Source organism: Dipodomys merriami, unplaced genomic scaffold (genome assembly GCF_024711535.1).
Source record: "Dipodomys merriami isolate MVZ:Mamm:240054 unplaced genomic scaffold, mDipMer1.0.p SCAF_1028, whole genome shotgun sequence".
NCBI lineage: Eukaryota > Metazoa > Chordata > Mammalia > Rodentia > Heteromyidae > Dipodomys > Dipodomys merriami.
In genome coordinates, this window is record NW_027202303.1 from 221,229 (window position 1) to 243,856 (window position 22,628).

General features: G+C 53.5%; 1 protein-coding gene across 1 annotated transcript; it reads right to left on the reverse strand.

Moving 5' to 3' along the window:
• Positions 1 to 1,231: 1,231 nt before the first annotated feature.
• Positions 1,232 to 22,460, reverse strand: Samm50 (SAMM50 sorting and assembly machinery component). The gene is made up of 15 exons (XM_069995878.1): positions 22,352 to 22,460; positions 19,957 to 20,067; positions 18,678 to 18,779; positions 16,839 to 16,926; positions 15,086 to 15,192; positions 14,553 to 14,683; positions 14,310 to 14,397; positions 12,762 to 12,890; positions 12,391 to 12,462; positions 11,500 to 11,586; positions 10,600 to 10,670; positions 7,507 to 7,574; positions 4,091 to 4,237; positions 3,456 to 3,597; positions 1,232 to 1,370 (listed from the first exon to the last, which is right to left on the reverse strand). Exons 1-15 carry the CDS (start codon positions 22,370 to 22,372, stop codon positions 1,325 to 1,327), a joined length of 1,410 nt encoding a protein of 469 aa, XP_069851979.1. The 5' UTR covers positions 22,373 to 22,460; the 3' UTR covers positions 1,232 to 1,324.
• Positions 22,461 to 22,628: the final 168 nt, after the last annotated feature.

The window sequence follows — 22,628 nt, forward strand, 5'->3', positions numbered from 1 at the left end:
TAATGACTGTGCTCTTACATGAGTACTGTGGCAGCGCTGAGCTCCTGCTCTCCTCCAGCCCTATGCAGAACGTGCAGGCATAGAATGACACGCAGGGCCGTGTTGCTCCCCAAGGGCTTTCTCAGCCTCCTCTTTTTCTACCTGGGTCTCCAGAGCTGGAGCTATGAAAACTCTTTGCCCAAGAACATGGTCTTAGGTGAAGAGCCCTTCCTGGGGTCTCTGGCCCCCCCCCCCCTGCCTCCAGCAGGGGTGCGCTCCCGCTCTCCTTGTCTGCCACCAAGTAGAGGCAGCTCTTGGCTGAACGTCTCACTGCCCACAGGGGGCTCGTCCTGCAGCAACTCCACAGCCAGCATCTGGGGCTCCGGGGTCTCCTCCGATGTGGGAGACAGGCCCAAGAGGTCTGGGGGGCTGAGGAGCTACTGCTGGGTTTTGGTTGAATCCATGCTGGGAACACAGGAGAAGCCACGGCCATGGCTTGTGCATCTTGCTACAGGCACGATGAGAGCGCAAACGCTTCACAACTCAGGGAAAGTTTATTTCCTCACTCTCCCAACTAGGAAAGGCAAGCTGGGCCCTTCCCTTGTCTCTGTGAAGCCCAGCCAACGTGGGTGGAGGTAGGGGGGTCCCGGATAGCCTGGGGGTGACTGAGGCTCTCCCTGGGCTCAGGCTGCTCTCCAAACCTCAAGGTCACTTGGCAACAACATAACCAAAGGGGGCCGGGAGGCAGGGAAATAAGGGCCCCACATGGCGTGGGAAGGGCCAACCTCAAGCCGGGCACCACTGTCCTGAAGACTCCAAAGGAGGTTTAAAATGTGCCACATAGCCAGGCGCTGGTGGCTCATGCCTGTAACCCTACCTACTCAAAGACTGAGATCTGAGGATCATGGTTCAAAGCCAGCCATGGCAGGAAGGTGCATGAGACTCTTATCTCCAATAAACCACTAGAAAACAGAAGTGGCGCTGTGGCTCAAGTGGTAGAGCGCTTACCTTGAGCTGAAGAGCTCAGCGACAACGTCCAAGCCCAGAGTTCAAGACCCACGACCGACAAAAAATATAAATAAATAAAAAATAAAAATAAAATAAAATGTGCCACATGTTAAGAGTAGTTCCCAACTATTTTGAGAGGTCCCTGGATCCCAACCCTAGGATGTGTGAACGCAGCTGTCCCAGGAAGGCCCGTGGGGGGTGAGGGCCTGGAGGAAGCAGACCAGACCCACGGCCCCGCACAAGATCTGTCTTTAAAATTTATTGACATGGTTCTCACAGGACCAGTGTGCACTGCGCGCAGCGTGTGGCTCCGGAGCTGCTCCTGCAGGGGCACCAGCTACAGGAAGCGAATCCCAGCCCCAAACTGGACACCATCACATATCCTGAAAAGAGAGGTAGAAGTTAACACTGGCTTTCACAACCTGAGTCCCCAACCCCAGCTACTTCCTCCTGGTAGGCTAAGATAAACAGCTTCTGGAGACCAGAACAGGCAAAATGAAGATATAAACCTGGTGTTGCCTCCTCCCTGACTGGGGGGAGGGGGCACACACTGAGAAGGGCCGGGGTAAGGGGGGAGGAGGAACAAAAAGCCCCTTGCCGCTGGAAGCGTGCTGGGTTCCTCGATCTGGCCTGGCTGCCCGTCTGCTCCTGATTGGGAAGGAGGGGCGATGCAAGGGTCAGGGGTCAGAGCGGGCACAGCACTTTCTGGGACGGACGGCTATCCGCTGCAGACCCCGGCGGAGCCGTGAACGTGCACTTGCAGGCAGGCACTGTGACTTACCCTTGAAAGGCAAAGATGTGAAATCAAAGCTGGCACTGTCTGCACCACTTAGTGGGGTCGGGTCTAAGTGGTTTGCTTTTATGTCTGCTGTCAGGTCAGCAAAAAAATGCCTATGCTGACATTTGCCATTTTAGAGTAACGTCTGCAAATAAGCGCTGAGACAAAAATAACCAAGGTTTTGGCTTACCTAACTCAGAAAGCAAGCAGGCATTCAAGCTACTCCTAGGGAGCCAAGCTAATTTTGCTTGCCACCAGGTCCTGCACCCTCCAGACCCCTCCATCGCCCGCTGCTTCTCCCCTCTCCTCGCTATCGCTGCCTGATGCAGCCCTGGCCCAGGACATTCACCATGAATTGGCAGCGGAGGTCCTGAAGATGGGGAAGGCGCACGACCCACAGGGCAGGGGGTGGGTGAGGGGTAAGCTCAGTCCCAGTGTGGAACTCCCCCAGCCCCTCCATCAGCTTCCCTGCACCCCTGCAGACTGCCCACACGCACCTCACCAGCAGCGCACAGCCCCCTGCAGCTCAGGTTCTCAGGTTTAGGACAGGAGTTCCACACTCTTGGAGGGTACCCCCAGCCCTCCCCCAAAAGCAAGTGCTGACTTGCCAAGAGTCTCCAGAGACAGAGCTCTGGGAGTGAAGTGAAAGCACCATGAATCACTCTGGGTTAGATTGGGCAGACATCTCAGACCCATCTCCTCTGTAAAGGCCTCAGTTCCCAGTTACAGCATGCTGTGTACTGCAGGGCTCAGGGCGGCTCCCCACAGACCGTCCTGCTCTGAGACACTACCAGGCCACACCCCAAAATCCCCTTCTGACCACAAAGCTTCACGCCAGGAATGGGACGCCATGCCAGGGCAGCATCACTGCCCAGAGCAGACGTCTGCTCTACCAACATGGCAGCAGGGCAGAGAGCCCGCGGCCCAGCCTGGGGACACAGAACCTCAAAGCAGGCTGCTTCCTTCCAAAGAAGACACCTGTTGGAATTAGCCTCTGAAATCCATTTTTCAAATTTAACCTGAGGGCAAGCAACAGAGAGAGAGAGAAGTACGGCTCTGGATTAAGGCTATGGGAGCAATGCTACTGCCGGGCGCACACTGACACCAGGTGGCCATGGTCGGTACTGCAACCCCGCCTTCCTACTCAACTGGTGGAGTCCATGGGTTCAAGTGCATGAACGGGTATGTGTGTGTGTGTGTGTGTGTGTCTGCAGAGGGGTGTGTGTGTGTGCGCTCCCTTCAGGGGAAGGTGTGGTAGGAAGCATCTGCAGAGGGGTGTGTGTGTGTGTGTGTGTAGTGTGTGCTCCCTTCAGGGGAAGGTGTGGTAGGAAGCATCTGCAGAGCTGCCCTCCAGCTGAAGACCGGTGGCTGGCTGAGGAGCAGGCGTGTGTGTGTGTGTGTGTGTGTGTGTGTGTATGTGTGTGCGTGTGTGTAGTGTGTGTGCGCTCCCTTCAGGGGCAGGTGTGGTAGGAAGCATCTGCAGAGCTGCCCGCCAGCTGAAGGCCGGTGGCTGGCTGAGGAGCAGGCGCGCGCACGCGTGCGTGCGTGTGTGCGCGTGCTGTGTGTGTGTGTGCGTGTGTGTGCGTGTGCGTGTGCGCGCTCCCTTCAGGGGCAGGTGTGGTAGGAAGCATCATCTGCAGAGCTGCCCGCCAGCTGAAGACCGGTGGCCGGCTGAGGAGCAGGCACGCACCTGTCACCCCGCTGCACGCCCATGGGGATGCAGTAATTAAGCTCCAGGCGGGCAATGTTGCCGAGTCTGAGGACGATGCCAGCTCCGTATGACCAGCGGATACATTCAGCCAGCTTCTGGAGGTGGGCTTTGGGGCCTTCCCCTGAAAGAAAAGGGGACATGTGAGCAAAGGGCTATCTAGCTACTCAGGGATGATACGTGGGGAGATCTGGACCCTATAATTAGGGGCTTCGCCCCTCACTTCCTTTGCACCCCCTTAGCTGAGTCTTCTCAATACCCTGGGCCTGCATATTCTGTCCGGTGACTCCCTGGCCCCACCGGAGCACTGGGAAGCCCGAGCACTGGAAGCTCTTAGGCTAGACGAGGGCTGCAGCGTTTTCCCCGGCAGGGGGCCCTGAGGGTGGCATGTGCATCCTGCACTCTGGGGTCCAGTGACCCACAGATAGAGCTCAAGGCACAGTGAAGTAGACTCGAGGCATGGTGAAGTGAACAACAGACTGCCTTTGAAGACAGCACTGGAGGCCACGTTCCTGGCATGCTCCAGTCACTCCACCCACTGGTCCAAGCCTTCGCTTTAAGGATGTCGCAGGCCCCACTCTCAGGGTCGCGCTGGCCTCGCGGCAGGTGAGTCTTACCATAGTTAAGGTTGCAGAGGTTTCCTGCGTTGAGGAAGAAGTGGGTTCGGAAAAGTTCACCAAAGCCGCCCTGGCCGGGCCGGAATGGCAGCGGGCTATACAGGTGCAGGCCGCCCGCCCAGTACGCCTCCCCGCCCAGGTAGTCTCCTGCCAGTGCAGAACAGAGCAACGCAGAACAACACAGTCAATACCCACAGGCCTCAGGAGCGAGCGGAACCCTGACCATCAAATACAAAACAACACAGGACAGGGGCTCAACTCCCACCCTTCCTCTTCCTCCTCCCCTACCCCCCCCCCCCCCCGTTCCTCCCTTGGCCTCATTTTAAATATTTTCTTTTCTTGCTTTCCTGAGGCGGAAGGCAGAGCAGCTTAGGGAAGGATGAACTTGAATCCACCAGAACTGTTGGTATCTATAAATACGCACATACCACCTGGCATGGAAAAGATGCCATGAAATGCCTGTGGTTTTGGTTTTTGTTCTGTGGTAGTGAAGACTGAACTTAGGGTCTTGTGATGAACAAGCACTCTGCCACTTGAGCCACTGCCTGCAGGAGTGTGGGGTGGGGGTGGGGGGGCGCCTGTGGCCTCAAACTTGAGATGCTCCTGCCCCCGCCTCCCGAGTAGCTGGGGTTAGACCTGTGCCGCCACACCCTGCAGATATGCATGATTTCAGCAAACTTTCCAGACCAAAAAACAAAACGCAGCCATCTGTGCAGGTTCCGGGCACAGGGATGAGGACCAGGCGAAGTGTCCGCTCCACCTCTACACTGTCAGCAGTTCAGGTCTCCTGCATTGTTCAGTCACCAGAGTCAAGACCCCCTCTAGCTACTCAGTGTCTACCAGCCCGCCTGTCTCAGTGCCCTCCTGGACAACAGCAGACCCCAGAAAGAACACTCTGCTCATCCTCAGCAGGACCCCCACCCCCCCAGGACTGGGCAGCCTGCCCGCTTAAGAGTCCACTGATGGGGGAGGCCAACTCTGCTCCATTCCAGACCCCCCCCTTCCTTTCTCATTCTAAGTCTGATCTAAACATGGACCCACTACAGAAAACCTCAGAAACACTGAGAACGAGGACCACCACCAGGGAACGGTGTGTATACACACTTCAGTTAACAGATGGCCACCCTTCCTGTCCTGCCGCACTCCAGTGGCCATCTGAACCCTCTCACCACTGCCCGCCCCGCCCCGCCCCTTGCCTGGAGGCTGTCCCGGCTCCGCTCTGCCTTGCTCTGCCTCCTGCACCCTTCTGAGACATCATGCCATCACCCAGCGAGGGTGTCCCCTGAGCTTGTCCTTCTACTGACCAGCCACCCGGGCACCACTGTTCCTGCGGGGGCTAGTTTTAAGAGAATTTTATTTTTGTGCAGGTCCTAGGGCTTGGGCACTGTCCCTGAGCATTTTTGCACAAGGCTGGTGCTCTATCACTTAAGCCATCGCTCCACCACTGGCTTTTGTAGTAGCTGGACATCAACACCACACAGACTTTCCTGCCCAGGCTGGCTTCAAAACACAATCTTCAAATGTCAGACTCCTAAGTAGCTAGGATTACAGGGGTGACCACCAGCACAGACTACAGGAATTTTATAAAGCTGGAGAACCTGCTAGAACACTGCCTACTGGGCTCAGTGACGGTGGTCACACCTCTGAGGCAGCAGGTGCTGGGGAGCAGAGCGGGTAGAGGGAGAGTAGCCACGACCCCTTCCCAGACAGCAAGACACTTAAAGATTCCCAGCACATCTGCTTTCCATCCAGACCACACCTGACATCACAGATAGACAGACATGAGGGCCAAGGCCAAGGCGCTGCTTTGTAATCATTTCAAATGCAGCATCAATGTATACAACCTAGATCTGGGTTTAAAACAATTATAGTCAAGAAAGCAAAGCGGCAGCCACTATAAACCATTTACTGGGGAAGCTGGTGGAAGCTTCTTACCTTGGCCCAGCCCCATGTTCTGGTATTTACCCAGAGATATCATCTGTAGGGGCTGCATACAAGTTTACTGAAGTTCTATGTGATCAAGCAACACTAGAGCAGCCGAGTGGATAAACAACTGTGGTTCACCTGAGTTGGAACCGAATCCATGACAGCCCCCAAAAGACACGGAGGCCTTCCATGCACACGGTCCAAAAACACCACACACTGTGTGGCTCCAACTCTGACGCTCTGGAAAACTAGAGACCGTTTATGAAAAAAAAAAAAAAAGTCTGGTTGAATTGGGTACCAGTGGCTCACACCTATAATCCCAGCTAATCAGGGAGCTGAGATACCAAGATTGAAGTTTGAAGCCAGCCTGGGCAGAAAAAGCTATGTGACTCTTACTGCCAAAATAGCTAGCAAAATAAAAGGGAGGGGTGCTAGAAGGGGGACCAAGTGGTGGAGCTAGCACAAGGCCTTGAGTCCAAACCCCAACACTACAAAAAAAAACCCCAAATATGTTTGCCAGGAGTTCACTGTGTGGGAGATGGAGGAGGAAAGGGTAGAGCCCAGGGTTTGGGGCCAGTGAAATGGCTCTCATGACACTACCATGTGGCACAGGACATGGGCATTTGTCTGATCACAGACTGCCCGAAACGACTAGGGGCTTGGGTAAGAATTTACTGGTGCTGTCTGCTGTGGGGCTTGCACTCAGGTCCTGGGCGCTGCTGTCCCTGAGCTTTTGCACTCAAGGCTAGTACTTTACCACTTTAAGCCACATCGCTACTTCCAGTTTTCTGGTGGTTAACTGGAGATAAGAGTCTCATGGACTTTCCTGCCCAGGCTGGCTTTGAACCTTGATCCTCAGATCTCAGCCTCCTGAGCAGCTGGGATGACAGGCGTGAACCACCAGCGCCCAGCCCTGGCTCACTATTTCTAGCCAATGCTCCACAGGAGATGCAATGCTTGGGGGTGGGGAGGGGGAGGGATGTGAGCCAGGAATTTCCACCACTCTTCTGCAAACTGAAATGCCATTAGTGGAACACTAGTAGGGCTGTTCACAAGATAAGCACTCTATCACTAAGCCACCTTCCCAGCCCCATCTTCTAAGTACTTTTACTGAGATCTACTTCCTCCCTTTCTTTTTTTTTTTGGTCCAGTTGTGGAGCCTGAACTCTGGGCCTGAGCACTGTCCCTCAGCTCTTCAGCTCAAGGCTAGTGCCCTACCACTTGAGCCACAGCGCCACTTCCGGCTTTTTTCTTTTTGCTTATGTGGTGCTGAGGAATCGAACCCAGGGCCTCAGGCATGCAAGGCAAGCGCTCTACCACTGAGCCACCCTCCCAGCCCCTACTTCCTCCCTTTCTAATAAGACTCAATCAGCACCAATGCCTGCCGTATGATACACTGCTGTAAAATGCAAACATCTACCACTGCTGTCCTTCAAGCAGCAGACACCTGGACGGACCCATGGCCTGCACAAGGAGAGGCTTGGACCAACCTTCACTCTGAGGCCCGATGCTGTGCATGCTGAATCCACGGACGCTGGTGGGTCCTCCGAGGTAAAACCTGTGAAGAACAGCACAATCAGAGCCACTCATCGGAACACTACACACACGTCGCACACCACAAGACTGGCAAGTCTTCATATTCCTTGTTTTTGTGCTGGTACTGGGGCTTGAATTCAGGGCCTCACATTCTATCATTTTACCACTTGAGCCACAGTACCATTTCCAGCTTTTTCCTGTGTATGTGGTAGTGAGGAATCGAACCCAGGACTTCATGTGTGCTTGGCAAGCACTCTACCACTAAGCCACCTTCCCAGCCCTGTTTTTTTTTGTGTGTGTTTTTTTTAAACTGTATTTTTAAAAATCTTTTCAACGTACTGGGGATCAAACCCAGAACATCGCATTTGCTAGGCAAGCACTTTGCCACTGAGCTACACCCTAGCCCTTGCTTGGCTTTTTCTACTGCTGGTGCTCTACCACTTGAGCTGCAGCTCCACTTCTGGTTTAAAGTGCTAAATTGGAGGTTAAGATTCTCTTGGATTAGTCTGCCTTGGCCGACAACCCTGAGAACTGAGTCACAATCCTCAGATCTCAGCCTCCTCAGTAGCTAGGATTACAGGTGTGAGCCACAGCACCCTGCCACCTTATCATTTCTTTAAAAAACACGAGGCGTGCTGTTTGCCTCCTCACTGCTCTGGCAGGATGCTGGCACAAGTCACGGGAGAAGTACTGATTCTGGCCGGGGGTTTCAGAGGTTTCTGTTCTGCTGATGCTGAGCATGGTGGCGGCAGGAGCGGAGGGGAAGGCTGTCCAGCTCATGGTGGACAGGAAGCAGAGGGAGGGAAAGGTGGTAGGGATGCCCAAAAGCTGACCTCCTCCAGCCGGGTCCCATGACACCCGTGGGGCCCAGGCATTGAACACACAGGCCTGAGGGGTAGCCACATAGTGGACTTTTAAACTCCAGTTCGATGACTACATTCACAAATACTTGGCTACGGAGGGAAAATTGGGAAGACCAGCCCCCTGCATGCTGTGCTCACCAGCCATGCCAATGCTCTGCCCGGGTGTGGCCCAGCACATCAGCAGGGCCCTGAGGGCAGCCAGGGGCCTGGGCCTCCCAGGAAGCTAGGCCAGAACGACCACTGCCCTGCTTCAATTCTCCTTTAACTACCGCTGGGGGTATGGCTAAAGTGGTAGAGTGCATGCCTGCCAAGCACAGACCCTGAGTTCAAACTCCAAATGCTCAAAGTATGGGGTAGGGTGAAAAGTGAGGTATGTGCAAGTAATGTTACATTACACGCATGCTGTAAAATGTACTCTAGAAGAATTTCAGCGGGGTGTGGCGGTTCATACTTTAATTTCAGCTATTTAAGAGTAAGATGGAAAGGATGAAAGATGGAGGCAAGCCCAAGCAAAGAAGTTCCAGAGGGCAAGCGGCAATGGCTCATACCTACAACCCCCACTGCTTGGAAGCCTGAGATGGGGAGGACTGTGACTCTAGAGAGGTCACCTCCCTTCCAACCCATCCTGAACACAGTGGCATATGTCAGTCATCCCAAACTACATACCAGGCTAACACTGGGAGGTTCACGATGCTAGGCCAGCCCCAGAAGTTCAAGAGACTCCACAGAGGGAAGCTAGTGGATATGATGGCACACATCTGTAATCCCAGCAATTGTGGGAAACCTGTAAGTAGGCAGATGGTGACCATGTATCTGGGCAGGAAGCAAGAACCAGTAGCACAAAAGTAGAGAGGAGGCGTGACTTAGTGTAGTCTGCCAGCCTAGCTAGCCTAAGACACTGAGTTCAAACCTTTGTTCTACCATAAGAAAACCAGAAAAAGTTCACAAGATCCATCTCAACCAACAGCTGGGCACTGTGGCATACGCCTGCCATTTTAGTTATCCTAGAGAAAGATAGGTAAGATCAAGGTACAGGCTGGCTTGGGCATCAATACAAGACCCTATCCCTAAAATAACTACAGCAAAGAAGGGCTGGGGTGCGGCTCAAGTGTAGAGCACCTGCCTAGCAAATGCGAGGAGGCCCTGAGTCAAACTCCAGCATTGCTTTAAAAAAAAATTCTCAAGACTGGGCGAATGATTACTCTGTATAAATTTAAAAAAGTTTCTTAACAAAGAAACTTCTATGTAAATCAATATCTTAACACCTTAACACACACACATATACACAGATGTTACTGCACACACACACAAAACACACACACATACAATGTACATATATGCACACACAAAAGGCATAGCTACCACAAATACTGGGAGAACATAGTTCCAAATGTAAACTCTTACTTGTCACCAAGTAACATTGAACTTTTTAACCTGTAACCCCTTGGTGCAACTACTTAATAATTAAAAAACAAAACAAAAAACTTTTTTTTTTTAAGTCAGTCATTGGTCTTGAAGTCTTGGCCTGGGCACTGACCTGTACTCTTCAGCTCAAGGCTAGGGCTCTACCACTTGAGCCACAGCACCACTTCCGGTTTTTCTAGTGGTTCATTGGAGATAAAGAGTCTTACAAACATTCCTGCCTGGGCTGGCTTTGACCCATGATCCTCAAATCTCAGCCGCTTGAGTAGCCAGGATTACAGGCGTGAGCCACTGGCACCCAGCAGATTTCACTTTTTAATAATTATTTCTCTAGTTTTGCATGTCTACAAGTGTGAACTACATTTTTCATAATAATAAAAGACCACCACTTAATGTGATAAAATAACAATGAAAATCCAGTGCTTCAAAAAGAGCTCTAACGTATAAAGTACAGTATAGCTAAATCACCCATCTCCAAAAAAAAAAAATAGCCAACAATGGCGCTGGTGACTCACACCATAATCCTAACTACTCAAGAGGCTGAGATCTGAGGATTGCGATTTGGAGACAGCCTCAAAATGGCTCAAAGTGGTAGAGTGCTAGCCATGTGCAAAACAGCCTAGGGACAGCACCCAGGACCTGAGTTTAAGCCCCATGACTAACAAAAAATAAGAATAACAAACCCATCAAGATCCAGGGGACCGCGCGTGAAGAAACAGCCGCTGGTGGACAGCAAATGGCTGATGGTGGACTTTCACTTACCTGTCGGCAATACTTGAGGGCTTATCACCGATGGGCACCAACATTCCTCCCCAGAGAGATGCCGAGATCACCTGTGCCAACAGAGCGGACCGGAGTTGCCGTCCTGCACGCCCGTGTTCCCAGGGACACGAGCAGGCAAAAGCTGGCCCACCCTGAGTGCCACATGGTTGTGACAAATTCCAAGGGAAGCCAGCCTCAAGTGCGGCAGAGCTCAGGTGATAAGCCCCTCCGCTAGGGAAGCGCTGCCCGCAGGACAAGCCGGGCCTGGCAGGCCCGACGAGGCAGAACAGGGCAGGGACGAGCAACCCGCACCCTACACAAAGCCAGCAATGTCGTGGCCCTCAGGCTGGAGAAAGGCCTGGACGCTGACGCTCCTCCCTGCACCAGGCAGACCTCTCTGTGCATCCTCATGTCCAGGTCAGGGGTCTGCCTCCACAGCACTTACCCACCCACTAGACCTAGGTGGGGCTTTGGGGAGGGAGACATGGGGATGAGCAGACCGCAGGAAGAGCACTATAGCAGAATGTACGTATAATGGCAGGTGAGATGGCAGGGCCCAAGCAGAGATGAGGAAGGGCTGGAGCTGGGCAGGAGGCCGGGCTGCCAAGGGCCTGCACACATCAGTGGACTCGGAAGCGCTGACTTCAGGGACAAAGGTTGCTGGGTGGTCTGTGTTCTTTTCTTGTTATTTTGAGACAGGGTCTCCCTATGGTGCCTGGAACGGCCTGGAACTCGCTTTCCGCCCTGGCTTTCCGGTGCTGGCCCCCCATGCCACACTAGCGGGGATCTGACACTGCAGTGTAAAGAATTCGGACTCTGGTTCAGGAACTACTGTTCCCCAAAGGTGTGGGGGATGGGAGCGGGCACCCACACAGGCAGCAGGGCTGGCTCAGTACTCACAGAATCCAGCATGAGCTGCTTGTTGAGCTGGAGCTCAAAGTCTTCTTTGATGAAACTCACATCCCCTCCGGTGTAGCCAGCCAGCTCCTGCACACAAGGGCCACAGCTCAGAGGAGCAAATGGGTTTTGTGATTGTCTTGTGTTTTCAGAAAGCAGCAGAACCTGCCATGCCCTCGATGCTGTGTCCTCTGCGCTGAGTGCACAGAAACAGAGGACTGTGGTGCACACTGAACCACTGTGGGGGACGCAGCAGACAGCAGAGCTCCCGACGGACAGGTGGCTCAGTGCCCCGTTTGGGAAGGTCAGTTGCCCTGGGCCAGTGCAGGACACTTACAGGGCATTCCCATTTCTGTCTGTTCTTCTGAAACTCAAGATCCTGCTTCTGGCTAGATTCCGGCCCCGCACAACCTCCCTTGTACTGGCAAGGTGGCTAACCTCATGGCAGGGCGGAAAGTCCACTTTAGTACAAGAGGGGAAGTGAAGGTAGACTACAAGCCTGGGAGGAGCCGGAAGCATGCGCCCTCTGCTGGCTTGTTCCTTGTCTGCACCACCTTATCCCCACCACCCCCTTACTGCGTCTGTCACCCCAGGTTCTGTGAAGGCACAGGACTGAACTACAGGGCAAGGAGTGATGCCAGGGTCCCTGAGTGGAGCTAACCATCCTTGCAAACCTTTCTAGAACTTTCTTCTTTCTGAAGTTCTAGGGGTGGAACTCAGGGCCATCCACACATGCTAGAAAAGCACTCTACCACAGCTACAGCTACATTTTCAGGCCTTAGGAAAAGCTGAATACTTATATGCATACCGTGCACCCCATCCTCTAGGGCTGCCCTGAGCTGGTACCCAGTGTGAGGTGGTGGAAAGGCTCCCTGCCTTCTGGAGTGGCCGTACCTGGTTGACCTTCAGCAAGGTCCCACATCGCGGGAGGATGGAGGAGTTCCGAGAGTCGATGACCATGGCATGCTGGAAGACATTGGGCAAGGCCGCTGAAGTCACAGCGCGCCTGGGCAGGGTGGCTTGGCTGTGGGCTTCTGGCCCTCCTTTACCTAGCTCCAACTCCCAGGAGTCCAGGGGGGCTCCCACCCGCCATGGGGCTGCCCCGTCTCTCATGAGCCTGGCGCTCTGGCCAAAGCCAGCCAGCCAGCCAGCTGCTGCCTCTGGTGACTCTGAAGCACATCGATGCCTGACACCACGAGTGCCACTGAAAAACAATGGCACAAGGCAGTGCATGGTGGCAATTCCAGCGTGCAGCCGGGCCTTACCGAGAGAGAGGACTTGAGCGAGTGGCCACTCTCCTTGCGCACGGCGAACGACGCGGTCCTGGACAGGCAGCCCAGCTCCCGCCACACGCCCTCCCACTTCACGGTGTGGCAGGTTCTCCAGATGGGGAACTGCAAGCACACGGGCAGCGAGATGCCGTCAGCGGAACTCGTGAAATAACTGAGGGGGAGCAGAGGAGGCCTGAAAGCTGGAGGCGACTACAACGCGTGCCGTCATCTCCATCATACCCGCTCCACCGCCTGGACACTGTGGGGAAAGCCGAGCCAGCGTCCCAGGCCCCACGACAGCACCCAGCTTCCTCTCAGAAGCAGGAATGGGGCTGCTGGCAGCTGTGAAGCCAGCTCCCCCTAAGCTCCCAGAGCACAGCCTGTGCCCTTCCCCACCCCTAAGCCTTCAAGACAACCCACAAGAATCTCAGCAACTCCCAGGTACCAAGAACTCAGTGATGCCATGTGGGGGGAGGGGGGCCCTGGCTCTGTCACCACCTCTGCAACGCAGGTCCTTCCCCACCGACCCAGCCCCCCTCACTCCTTACCCACCCAGCCTGGCACAGTGGGCCCGCTGGCAGCTCTGCAGTCTGTCAGGACCCAAAGACAGACGGTGCTACCTCACAGGGCAGAGAACTGAGGGCACAGAAGAGCCTGACCCTCCCGACCCAGGCTACCCCCGCCCACCTGCGCCCGCCCAGCAGCCACTGCTCTGTGCCTCGGCACTCCCCTTCCCTGCCACCCACGTGAACCCGTGTTCCGACTTTCCCAGGACTCTAAACTTTACAAGGCTTAGGGACAAGGCAAGAGGGCATGAGGGAAAAGGTGGGGTGCTGACCACAGCTGCCCCCACAGCAGCTGTCTAGGAGCCCCGTGGAGACCCAACAGGGCCAGAGCTCAGAGCAGGAGTCCGAGAGCCACCGTTCCAGACAAGGTAAGTCTGCCATGGGGAAGGGAGGCTGGGCCCTGTATTTGACCTGCAAGCCCACCCAAGCCTCAGTCTCACACTTCCACGGCACACGCAAGCCATGAGGACTTAACGCATGCTCCCATCTCTTTGCAGAAGCCCGGGTCACACATGCTGCCAGTCTCAAGGCCATGTCGGGGCCTCCTCCTCCTCCAGCCACCCGCCCCCCAGAGTTCTTCCAGGCTGGGGCCTGGGCTGCTGTGGGTCTGACACTCCACTCAGGGACTTCTCTATATACTGTGTGTCTCATGGAAAGAAGAGTACAAACGAAGAAAGGAGTGGGTCCTCAAAAAGCCAAAACTAAAGTCAAAATACTATTCATTCGTATGCCGCACTTGAGACACATCCCTATAGCCTAACTGGAGTGTGAGCTAATGATGGAACCTTCCAGCAATATGCAGCCACTCTGCGGGCTATGTCTGAGGGAAGACAAGTGGCCAAGAGCACAGACAGCGCCAGCCCAGCACGCCTGCAGCTATTCTGCACACGGCCGCCTGCACGTGCTGGAGCAGAGGCACTGACCTCCCTCGCACCGAGCCCACGGGTGCTTGGAACACTGGGAGGACGGTACTCACGCTCAGCTCAGCAGACATGCCTCTGTCTGTTTCCCGCAGGGAGCTCCATGGGAACTGACCGGTGACTTTATACAAGTTCACAGAGAAGCTAGGAGATAAGGGGACAGAGCTTAGCAGCCAGGATACCCAGGTGCACACATGCAAACACAGCTCAGGGCCACCAGGGGGCGTGCACACACACACGCAAGCCACCTGGGGAACTAAGCCAAGCCACGGAGCTCTAGGGTCTGTTTGGCTTCCTACTTTCTCTCAAAGTTCCCAGGCTGAGGTTTGAAGAAGGACAGGCCATACGAAGTTTCTTTTGTTCCGTAGGAAAACTGAAAGGTCACTTTTTCTGCACGTCCTAGGAGATTTGGGAGTTTCAGGCCGAGCACCTAGAATAAAAAAGGAAAAGCAATGGTCCAAATAGAAGGATGGGGCTTTTAGTAGGAACAGAAGACCAGACAGAGCACAAACCCGGCCACTGGTCAGTGTTTACCATGGCTTTAAGCCATCATCAGGTGCCTTTGCTGAAGACTGCACTCACATGGATTCTGGCCAGGACATGGGACCCCCTACCCCAACCCTCCTCCAAAACGTTCTTCCTTACTGGTGTTAGTGTTACCTCCCCCCCCCCCCCCCCCCCCCCCCGGCTAATGAGCCGCAGGCCGGGTAAAGGACAGACAGCACATGGTGCATGACACATGACACACAACAGGTGACACACGGAATAAGAAAGGGCTGGGAAGCTGGAGTGCAAGGTCCCCACAGGGCGGACGAGGTGGGCCCCAGCGTACCATGCTGCCTTCGTTGTTGCCGACCATGGTGTTGTAACTGCCCGTCAACCTCCTCAGCTCTGTTACTTCAAAGGTAACATCCAACCCATTAGGAAGCGCATCTTCACCTGAGGAACAAAAGCAGTAGCAAGCCAGGCGCCGGTGGCTCATGCCTATAATCCTAGCTACTTAGAAGGCTGAGATGTGAGAATCGCAGTTCAAAGCCAGCATGGGCAGGAAAGTGAGACTCTTATCTCCAATAAACCACCCAAAAACTGGAAGTGGTGCTGTGGCTCAAGTGGTAGAGCATTAGCCTTGAGCTGAAGAGCTCAGGGACAGCACCCAGGCCAAATTCAAGCCCCATGCTGGGAAAACAACAACAACAACAACAACAACAACAGCAACAACAGCAACAACAGCAAGGCTGGAGCTGTGAACACGTGAGCAGAGTGCTCACGCGACGAGGGACAATGTCATCTGCTTTAAAGAATGTGCCTCACAAAACCAAACACACATCCTAACCCCAAACCCTGTTCCTAGTTTCTAGCATCAGAATTTGGACTTGCTAGGTAGACATTGTATACACCCAGCCACACCTCCCACCCCTTTTTGCTTCAGTTACTTTTCAGATAGGACTTCACGTTTTGGCCCAGGATGACCTGGACCCTGACCTTCTTCTGTATGCCTGCCTCCTGCATAAACGCAATTTATAGGCATGAAATGTCATGCCTGGGCTGGGAAGATGGCTCAGTGGTAGAGTGCTTGCCTTGCATGCATGAGGCCCTGGGTTCAATTCCTCAGCACCACATAAGCAGGAAAAGTCAGAAGTGGCACTGTGGTTCAAGTGGTAAAGTTATAGCCTTGAGCTGAAGAGCTGAGGGACAGCGCCCAAGCCCAGAGTTCAGGCTCCATGACCAACCAAAAAAAAAAAAAAAAAAAAAAAAAAAAAGAAATGTCATGACTGACTTATTTGTTGAAATGGAATTTTGTTATTTTTTGCTTTTGCTGGCCTTGAACCTGAGGTGTGTAAACTACTACACTGGCCTTGTTTCTAGATTCTGTGGTAGGACAGGTACATAAATAGTCACCCTTGACTACAGGAGCTAGCTTAAGCAAATACTTGCTGAAGAAATCTACTCTCCCATGGGGAGGTCTTTAAACAGGAATTCATGAGACCATGAGGATTTAGCTCCCCTCAAAAGAAACAGTTAAGGACCTGGAAGAGGAAATTCTGCCCTTCGTTCAGCCAGGGTGTGAGCAGTCAGAAATGAGAGCAGCCACATCACAACCAACCAAGGCCTAGGGTGGCATTGTAGAGTGTGGGCTCAGTGGGGACGATGGCCCCTCCCAGGAAGAGCCTGGCCCTTGCCTTCTGCCCAGGCCATCGGAACAGGACTTCACATGCCCAGGAGCTGGCTCCCACAGGCGAAGGGCAGATGGAGGGCAGAGCCTTGGTGCCATACTGTTTTGTTTTTTTTAACAGACTTCAGGTTAGGTGTACATTAAGAACAGAATTCACAAATAAGTCCCCACAAACCTCGCATAGCAAACAGGCAAGGCAAAGATGGAAATCTGCTCTCTTTGGGCAGCTGCTGGGAAAGAGAAGGCCGAGAGCAGCCACCCCCTCCTTCAGCATCACGCTGAGGGCTCGGGTGCAGGCCGGGGGTCAAGTGGACAGCGTGGTCCCTCAAGGGGAGGTAGAACTCCGCTCCTTCCATGTTTAATCACATGGCTGTTCTATGGCCCTGGAGAACGAGTGAAGGGGATTATGTACCTTGACACGTATCGATCAGAACATCCACCTGTCTAAAGATCCCTAGCCGCAGCAGCTTTTCCCGGGCTTCGTGAGACTTCCGCATTACCTGTGGGAGGGGAAAGAGGAGTTTCTGTAAGACACAGAAACACAGTAAGGCCACAGGACAGGCCGGCCTTTGCCACTGGCAGAATCACAGATCACTCCAACCATGCTAAGAATGGAAAGAGCTATGGGGTGGCAAAAGCCCTACTCAAATGCAACCAAGACCCTACAACCATCAGACACAGAGGGACAAAAGATGGACAAATGCGACAGTGGTACTCACTGGATACTATGTTGAGAATGAACTATACAGCAGGCACTAGTAGGTCACACCTGTAATCCTAGATCTCAAAGAGGCTGAGATCTGAGAATCTCAGTTCAAAGCCAGCTTGGGCAAGAAAGTGTAAGACTCTTACCTCCAATTAACCACCAGAAAGCCAGAACTGGCACTGTGGCTTAAAGTGGTAGAGTGCCAGCCTTGAGCAAAAAAGGACTCAGGGAGAGCGCCCAGGTGCTGAGTTCAAGCCTCAGGCCAACAACAACAACAACAAAAAGAAAGAAAAAGAGGAACTATACAACTTGTGGGTGGGAATGGTAGGAAAAAACTGGGAGGAAGGGAAGGTGTGACTCTGTCCAAAAAGAAATGTACTCTTTACCTGACTTATGTAACTCTAACCCCTCTGTACAACACCTTTATAATAAGGATAGAAAGAAAAAAAGTGCCAACCACACCGATGGCACTCTATAGAGTCTACTCGAGTGCCAACCATGCTCACAGCCCTTCATAAAGCACAAGAGTGCCCTAGCTATTCAGGAGACTGAGATCTGAGGATTGTGGTCCAAAGCCACGAGACTCTTCTCTCTAATTAACCACCAGAAAACTGGAAATGGCGCTGTGACTCAAGTGGTAGAGCGTTAGCCTTGAGCTCTCCAGAGAGCTCAGGGTCAGCGCCCAGCCCGAGTTCAAACCCCACAACTGACAAAACAAAACCAAAGAATGCCCACTAGGCCAATTGCACGCAGGCTGCGCAGAATGACCGCAGAAAAGGAAAAGGTATCGGAGGCGCATGTGGAGCACCAAACCTTCCTGGAAGGAACCACAAGCTCTTGTGAAGTCGGCTTTCTTTGTGAAGTGTGCACAGCTGTCTTGTGCTGTTTTGACTTTCTAATGATTCTAACAGCGTCGAACCTTTTCCCTCCCTTCAATGAACTACAGTCCTTTCTGAGGCCAGGAGTCCATTCTTGTTAAGGACGAATGGAGGCAGAGTAGCAAAGGATCTTGCATCATAACAAAGGATATTGTGTTACCCTTCAGGGGAAAGGATGGAAGAAGTAGGTGGGATTTCCTGCTCAGAAGGATGGAGGGTGCCAGGCTGGGTAACCACAAGCCCTAGGCAGGGCTCCTGCAGGAGGAAGCCCTGGAGACCCTCCGTTGAGGCTCCTTACCTAGTGCCCCACCCCCAGGAGTCAGACAGACAAGACCACTGTGAGCGGGTCACTTCAGATCTCAGCATGGAGCAGGGCACCCTGGCAACTCCCTGAGGAAGAGTCCAGTAGGCGGCTGTACAATTGGCTTTCAATGGAGAAGAGCTGTCTAGGACCAGCAGCACGTAGCTGCTGGGGGGCAGGGGGAGCTTCCCCAGGGAGAATGAAAGCAGTGCTGGGGAGTAGGGGTAAGAGGGAACAGAACCCTCAAAGTGAACACAGCAAGAAAGAGAGCCCGGGAGATTGGACATCAGGCAAGAGCAAAGGTCAAGAAAGAGGTACAACAGATACGTTTAAAAAAAAAAAGAATGCCAAACAGAGCCGACTTACCTCAATGAGGTTTCTAGCCTTAAAAACCTCCCCAATTTCACAAATGATGATATCATCTTTCGTCCTTCCCAGTCCGTCAAAGTGCACATGCTGAACCACCACCTGCAGGGGACAAGGTCACACCAACTGCACCTAAGAGCAGGCCTGCTCCAGACATCATGGCCACAGACAAGTGCTTGAAGTGTAGGGCCAGCTGGTCTTCAATTGTGATAATAACCTGTAAGTCTTCTTGTTCATGGACTTTATTCTTAGTTTTCACTTTTTCAAAATTCTGACTGTACAGACCTAGGTCTGTCCTATTTGTGAACCAGATCCTGTTTCTACAGCCAGCCAAGCCAGGACCATGCCAGCCCACTACCCAGAAAGGCTCAAAGCCTCTGGGCTGCCTACATGCACCCCCACAGGCTGGTCCCCACCCACCCCTCACTCCATACACCATGTCCTGCCTGAGACCCTGCATGGACCACATCAGAGCTCTCCACTCTCTACTGCAAACTCTTTAGAAGTCAGAAAGTTAATATTTACACTAAAAAACTTGGGGGAGGGGCTGGGAAGGTGGCTCAGTGGTAGAGTGCTTGCCTTGCATGCCTGAGGCCCTGGGTTCAATTCCTCAGCACCACATAAGCAAAAAGAAAAAAGCCGGAAGTGGCGCTGTGGCTCAAGTGGTACAGCGCTAGCCTTGAGCTGAAGAGCTGGGGGACAGCGCCCAGACCCAGACCCAGACCCAGAGTTCAGGCCCCATGACCGGACCCAAAAAAAAAAAAAAAAAAAAAAACTTGGGGGAAAGCTGCAGTTGAGACCTGAGTTGCTTTTTTCAAGGAGCAAGATACATAAACTTAGGCTTGATTTGAGTCTTTGAAATTAGAGAGGGGCTGGGAAGGTGGCTCAGTGGTAGAGTGCTAGCCTTGCATGCATGAGGCCCTGGTTTCAATTCCTCAGCATCACATGAGCAGAAAAAGCCAGAAGTGGCGCTGTGGCTCAAGTGGTAGAGTGCTCACCTTGAGCTGAAGAGCTGAGGAACAGAGCCCAGGCCCCACAACCAACAACAATAACAACATGGTGTGTGCGTGTATATATATATGTATATATATATATACACGCACACACACAGATATATACACACATAAACAAAGTAAACCTAAGAATGTGTTTGTCTAAATCATCCACATAATCACATAGGAAAAAAAACCACCTCTGTCTAGTCACACACATCCATACATAATTCCATACATATATATGTATACAGGCTGCAGCACTAGGCTTTCAATAGGAAACTTACATCTTTGTTTTCCAGAATTTCCTGCTTAGCTTCAGGTTCCATTTCAACAAATTGGGCTTCATCTCCCAATGCTCCGAAATCAGGCCCATCTGGTGGGAGGGGCTCCAGACTCTGAAAGGGAGGAGAACTATAATAAACTATGAACTAAACAAGCCTTTGACTTCTGGCCTTCTGGTTCTTCCCTCCTTTGAGGAAGCGGGGCGGATGGCAAGGAAGGCCCATGCAAGGGAGGGGCTGGTCTGTCTGTGGGTATTTCCCGAGCATTGGTGCACTCGTTTTTAGTTCATAGCTCATGCCTGTAATCCTAGCTACTCAGAAGTCTAAGAACTAACAGTATGAAGTAGTCCAGACAGGAAAATCTGTGAGACTGATCTCTAATGAACCACCAAAAAGCCAGAAGTGGGGCTGTGACTTAAGCAGTAGTGCTAGCCTTGAGCAAAAAAGCTCAGGGATCAAGTGCCCAGGCCTTGAATTCAAGCCCAGTACCAGAACACAAGCGCAAGCGCGCATGCATGTGCGCGCGCGCACACACACACACACACACACACACACACACACACACACACACGCCAAAAATTAACAGAAGGGTCCTATATAAAGTCAATATGCCAAGGAATGGGGCTATAACAATTAAATCTCTACACCTGCGGCCCACAAAAAGGAACTTAAAAGTAAAAGGCCACAGAGATACCTGTCAGAGAAGAGAAATTGACCAAAACTGTACTGCCCTGTAGGCAAAACAAAACCTGCATCCTGCTTGGCATGGCTGGGCTGAGAGCCACAGCACTAATGAAACATTCACTGCAAAGTTTCCTCAGAGGAGACACCACAGGAGAGACTATCTGAATCTCCCTTCTCCTTTAAAATCATAAAAATCTGGGAACTCTTCCTGGAAGGATGAAGGCAGAAAAAATGAAATGCATATCTGGCAAAAGAAAGTCCTGAAGGTTATCTAGGCTTTAAGTGTGCCTCAGCCAACTTAGACCCAGAACCATTGTCTAATGATTAGGAGTTACTAGATGACACAATCCTGTATATTCACCTACCTCAAAAAGTATAAAAGCTATCTATTAGAACACTGGGAGCAGGAAATGTTTAAATTTTATTTAATATAAATCCTCACTAAAACTTAATAGGAAGTAGAGGTGTGACTCAAGTAGTAGTGCCAGCTTTGAGTGGAAAAACCAAGTAAAAGCTTGAGGCCCTGAGTTCAAGTCCCAGTACCAGAACACACCAGAATAAAAGTAAAAATAATAAATAATAAATAAAAAGATGGAGCTATTTTGCATGCTGAGGTTGAGTGTGGGTTGAGTGCCAGGCAGTAGTGGATAGCACAATGCAGAGCCATGGTACTTAAAGAAGTTTAAACCAGGCTCTGGAAGCCAGGTTACCAGCCTTACGCTGAGTTCTTCAGAACTCTAACAGGCAGAATGAAAAGCCCCTACAGAGCGAGTACAACTGGAAAACTGCTGAAGGCTTCTGAGTCAGATGGGTAAAACAGCACACATGGTAGTTTAGTGGTTTGGATGTTGGAGCCCACATTTTAGAATTCAGCTGTAGGATATCCTGGGGCTCTGCACGGCCTTGGACAAAACAAAACAAACCCCCCATTTTCTGGCCTTCAGAAACAATTATCAAAAACAAACAAACAAACAAAAAACCCCAACGTTTTGGCGGGGCGCTGGTGGCTCGCGCCTGCCATCCTAGCTACTCAGGGGGCTGAGATCCGAGGATGGCGGTTCAAAGCCAGCCCGGGCAGGAAAGTCTGTGGGACTCCAGCTCCAATGAACCACCAGAAAACCGGAAGTGGCGCTGTGGATCGGAGGTCGGGCGCCGGCCTCAGCTGCGGCGCTGAGGGGCCGCGTCCGGCCCGGCCCGGCGTTCAGGCCCCGCTGGCGGGCGCCGGCCTCAGCTGCGGCGCTGAGGGGCCGCGTCCGGCCCGGCCCGGCGTTCAGGCCCCGCTGGCGGGCGCCGGCCTCAGCTGCGGCGCTGAGGGGCCGCGTCCGGCCCGGCCTTCAGCCCGCGACCAACGCCCACCAAGCCTCAGCCGTCCACGCGGCGCCCTGAACGGCCTGCCCGGTTCCCGACGGCCGCTGCAGGCCGCCGCTCCGCCGCTCCGGCCTCCTCGGGGGCGCGGACTCCCGCCCCGGCCCGCAGCCTCCCGGGTGGCCGGGTCCAGCGGGGCTTCCGGGCGCTGCCTGCGCTCGGGGTGACGGCGGGCACGGCAGGGCGGTCGGGGAAGGCTCCGGTCGCCGGGTGACCTTGAGGCGGCGCCGCGGGCGCCCCACCCTCGCGGGCGTCGGTTTCCCGCTCGGGCCTCCGCCGCCCCGCCGGCCTGAGGCAGCGCCGCGGCGCCGCTCGCCCGCCCGGCCCGCGGGCGGCGTGGGCCTCTTACCCGGGCGTGCACCGTGCCCATGGCTCCCGGTCTCGCCGCCGCCCGGCCTCACGGGAACTCGGCGCCTCTGCGGGGGCGGAGCTGCGGGTCAGGGCGACTCGCGCAAGGTCCCGGATGCCGCGCGCCGGGGGCGGCCATGATGCCCCGCCCACTCCCCGCCCCCCGGCCCTCGAAGCCTCCGCTCATTGGTTCTCGTGAGCCTTTGACCCGGACGTTCACACGGACACCAGGAACCCGCCCGCGGACGGGCGAGGGCGCAGGCGCGGAGCGTCCCGCG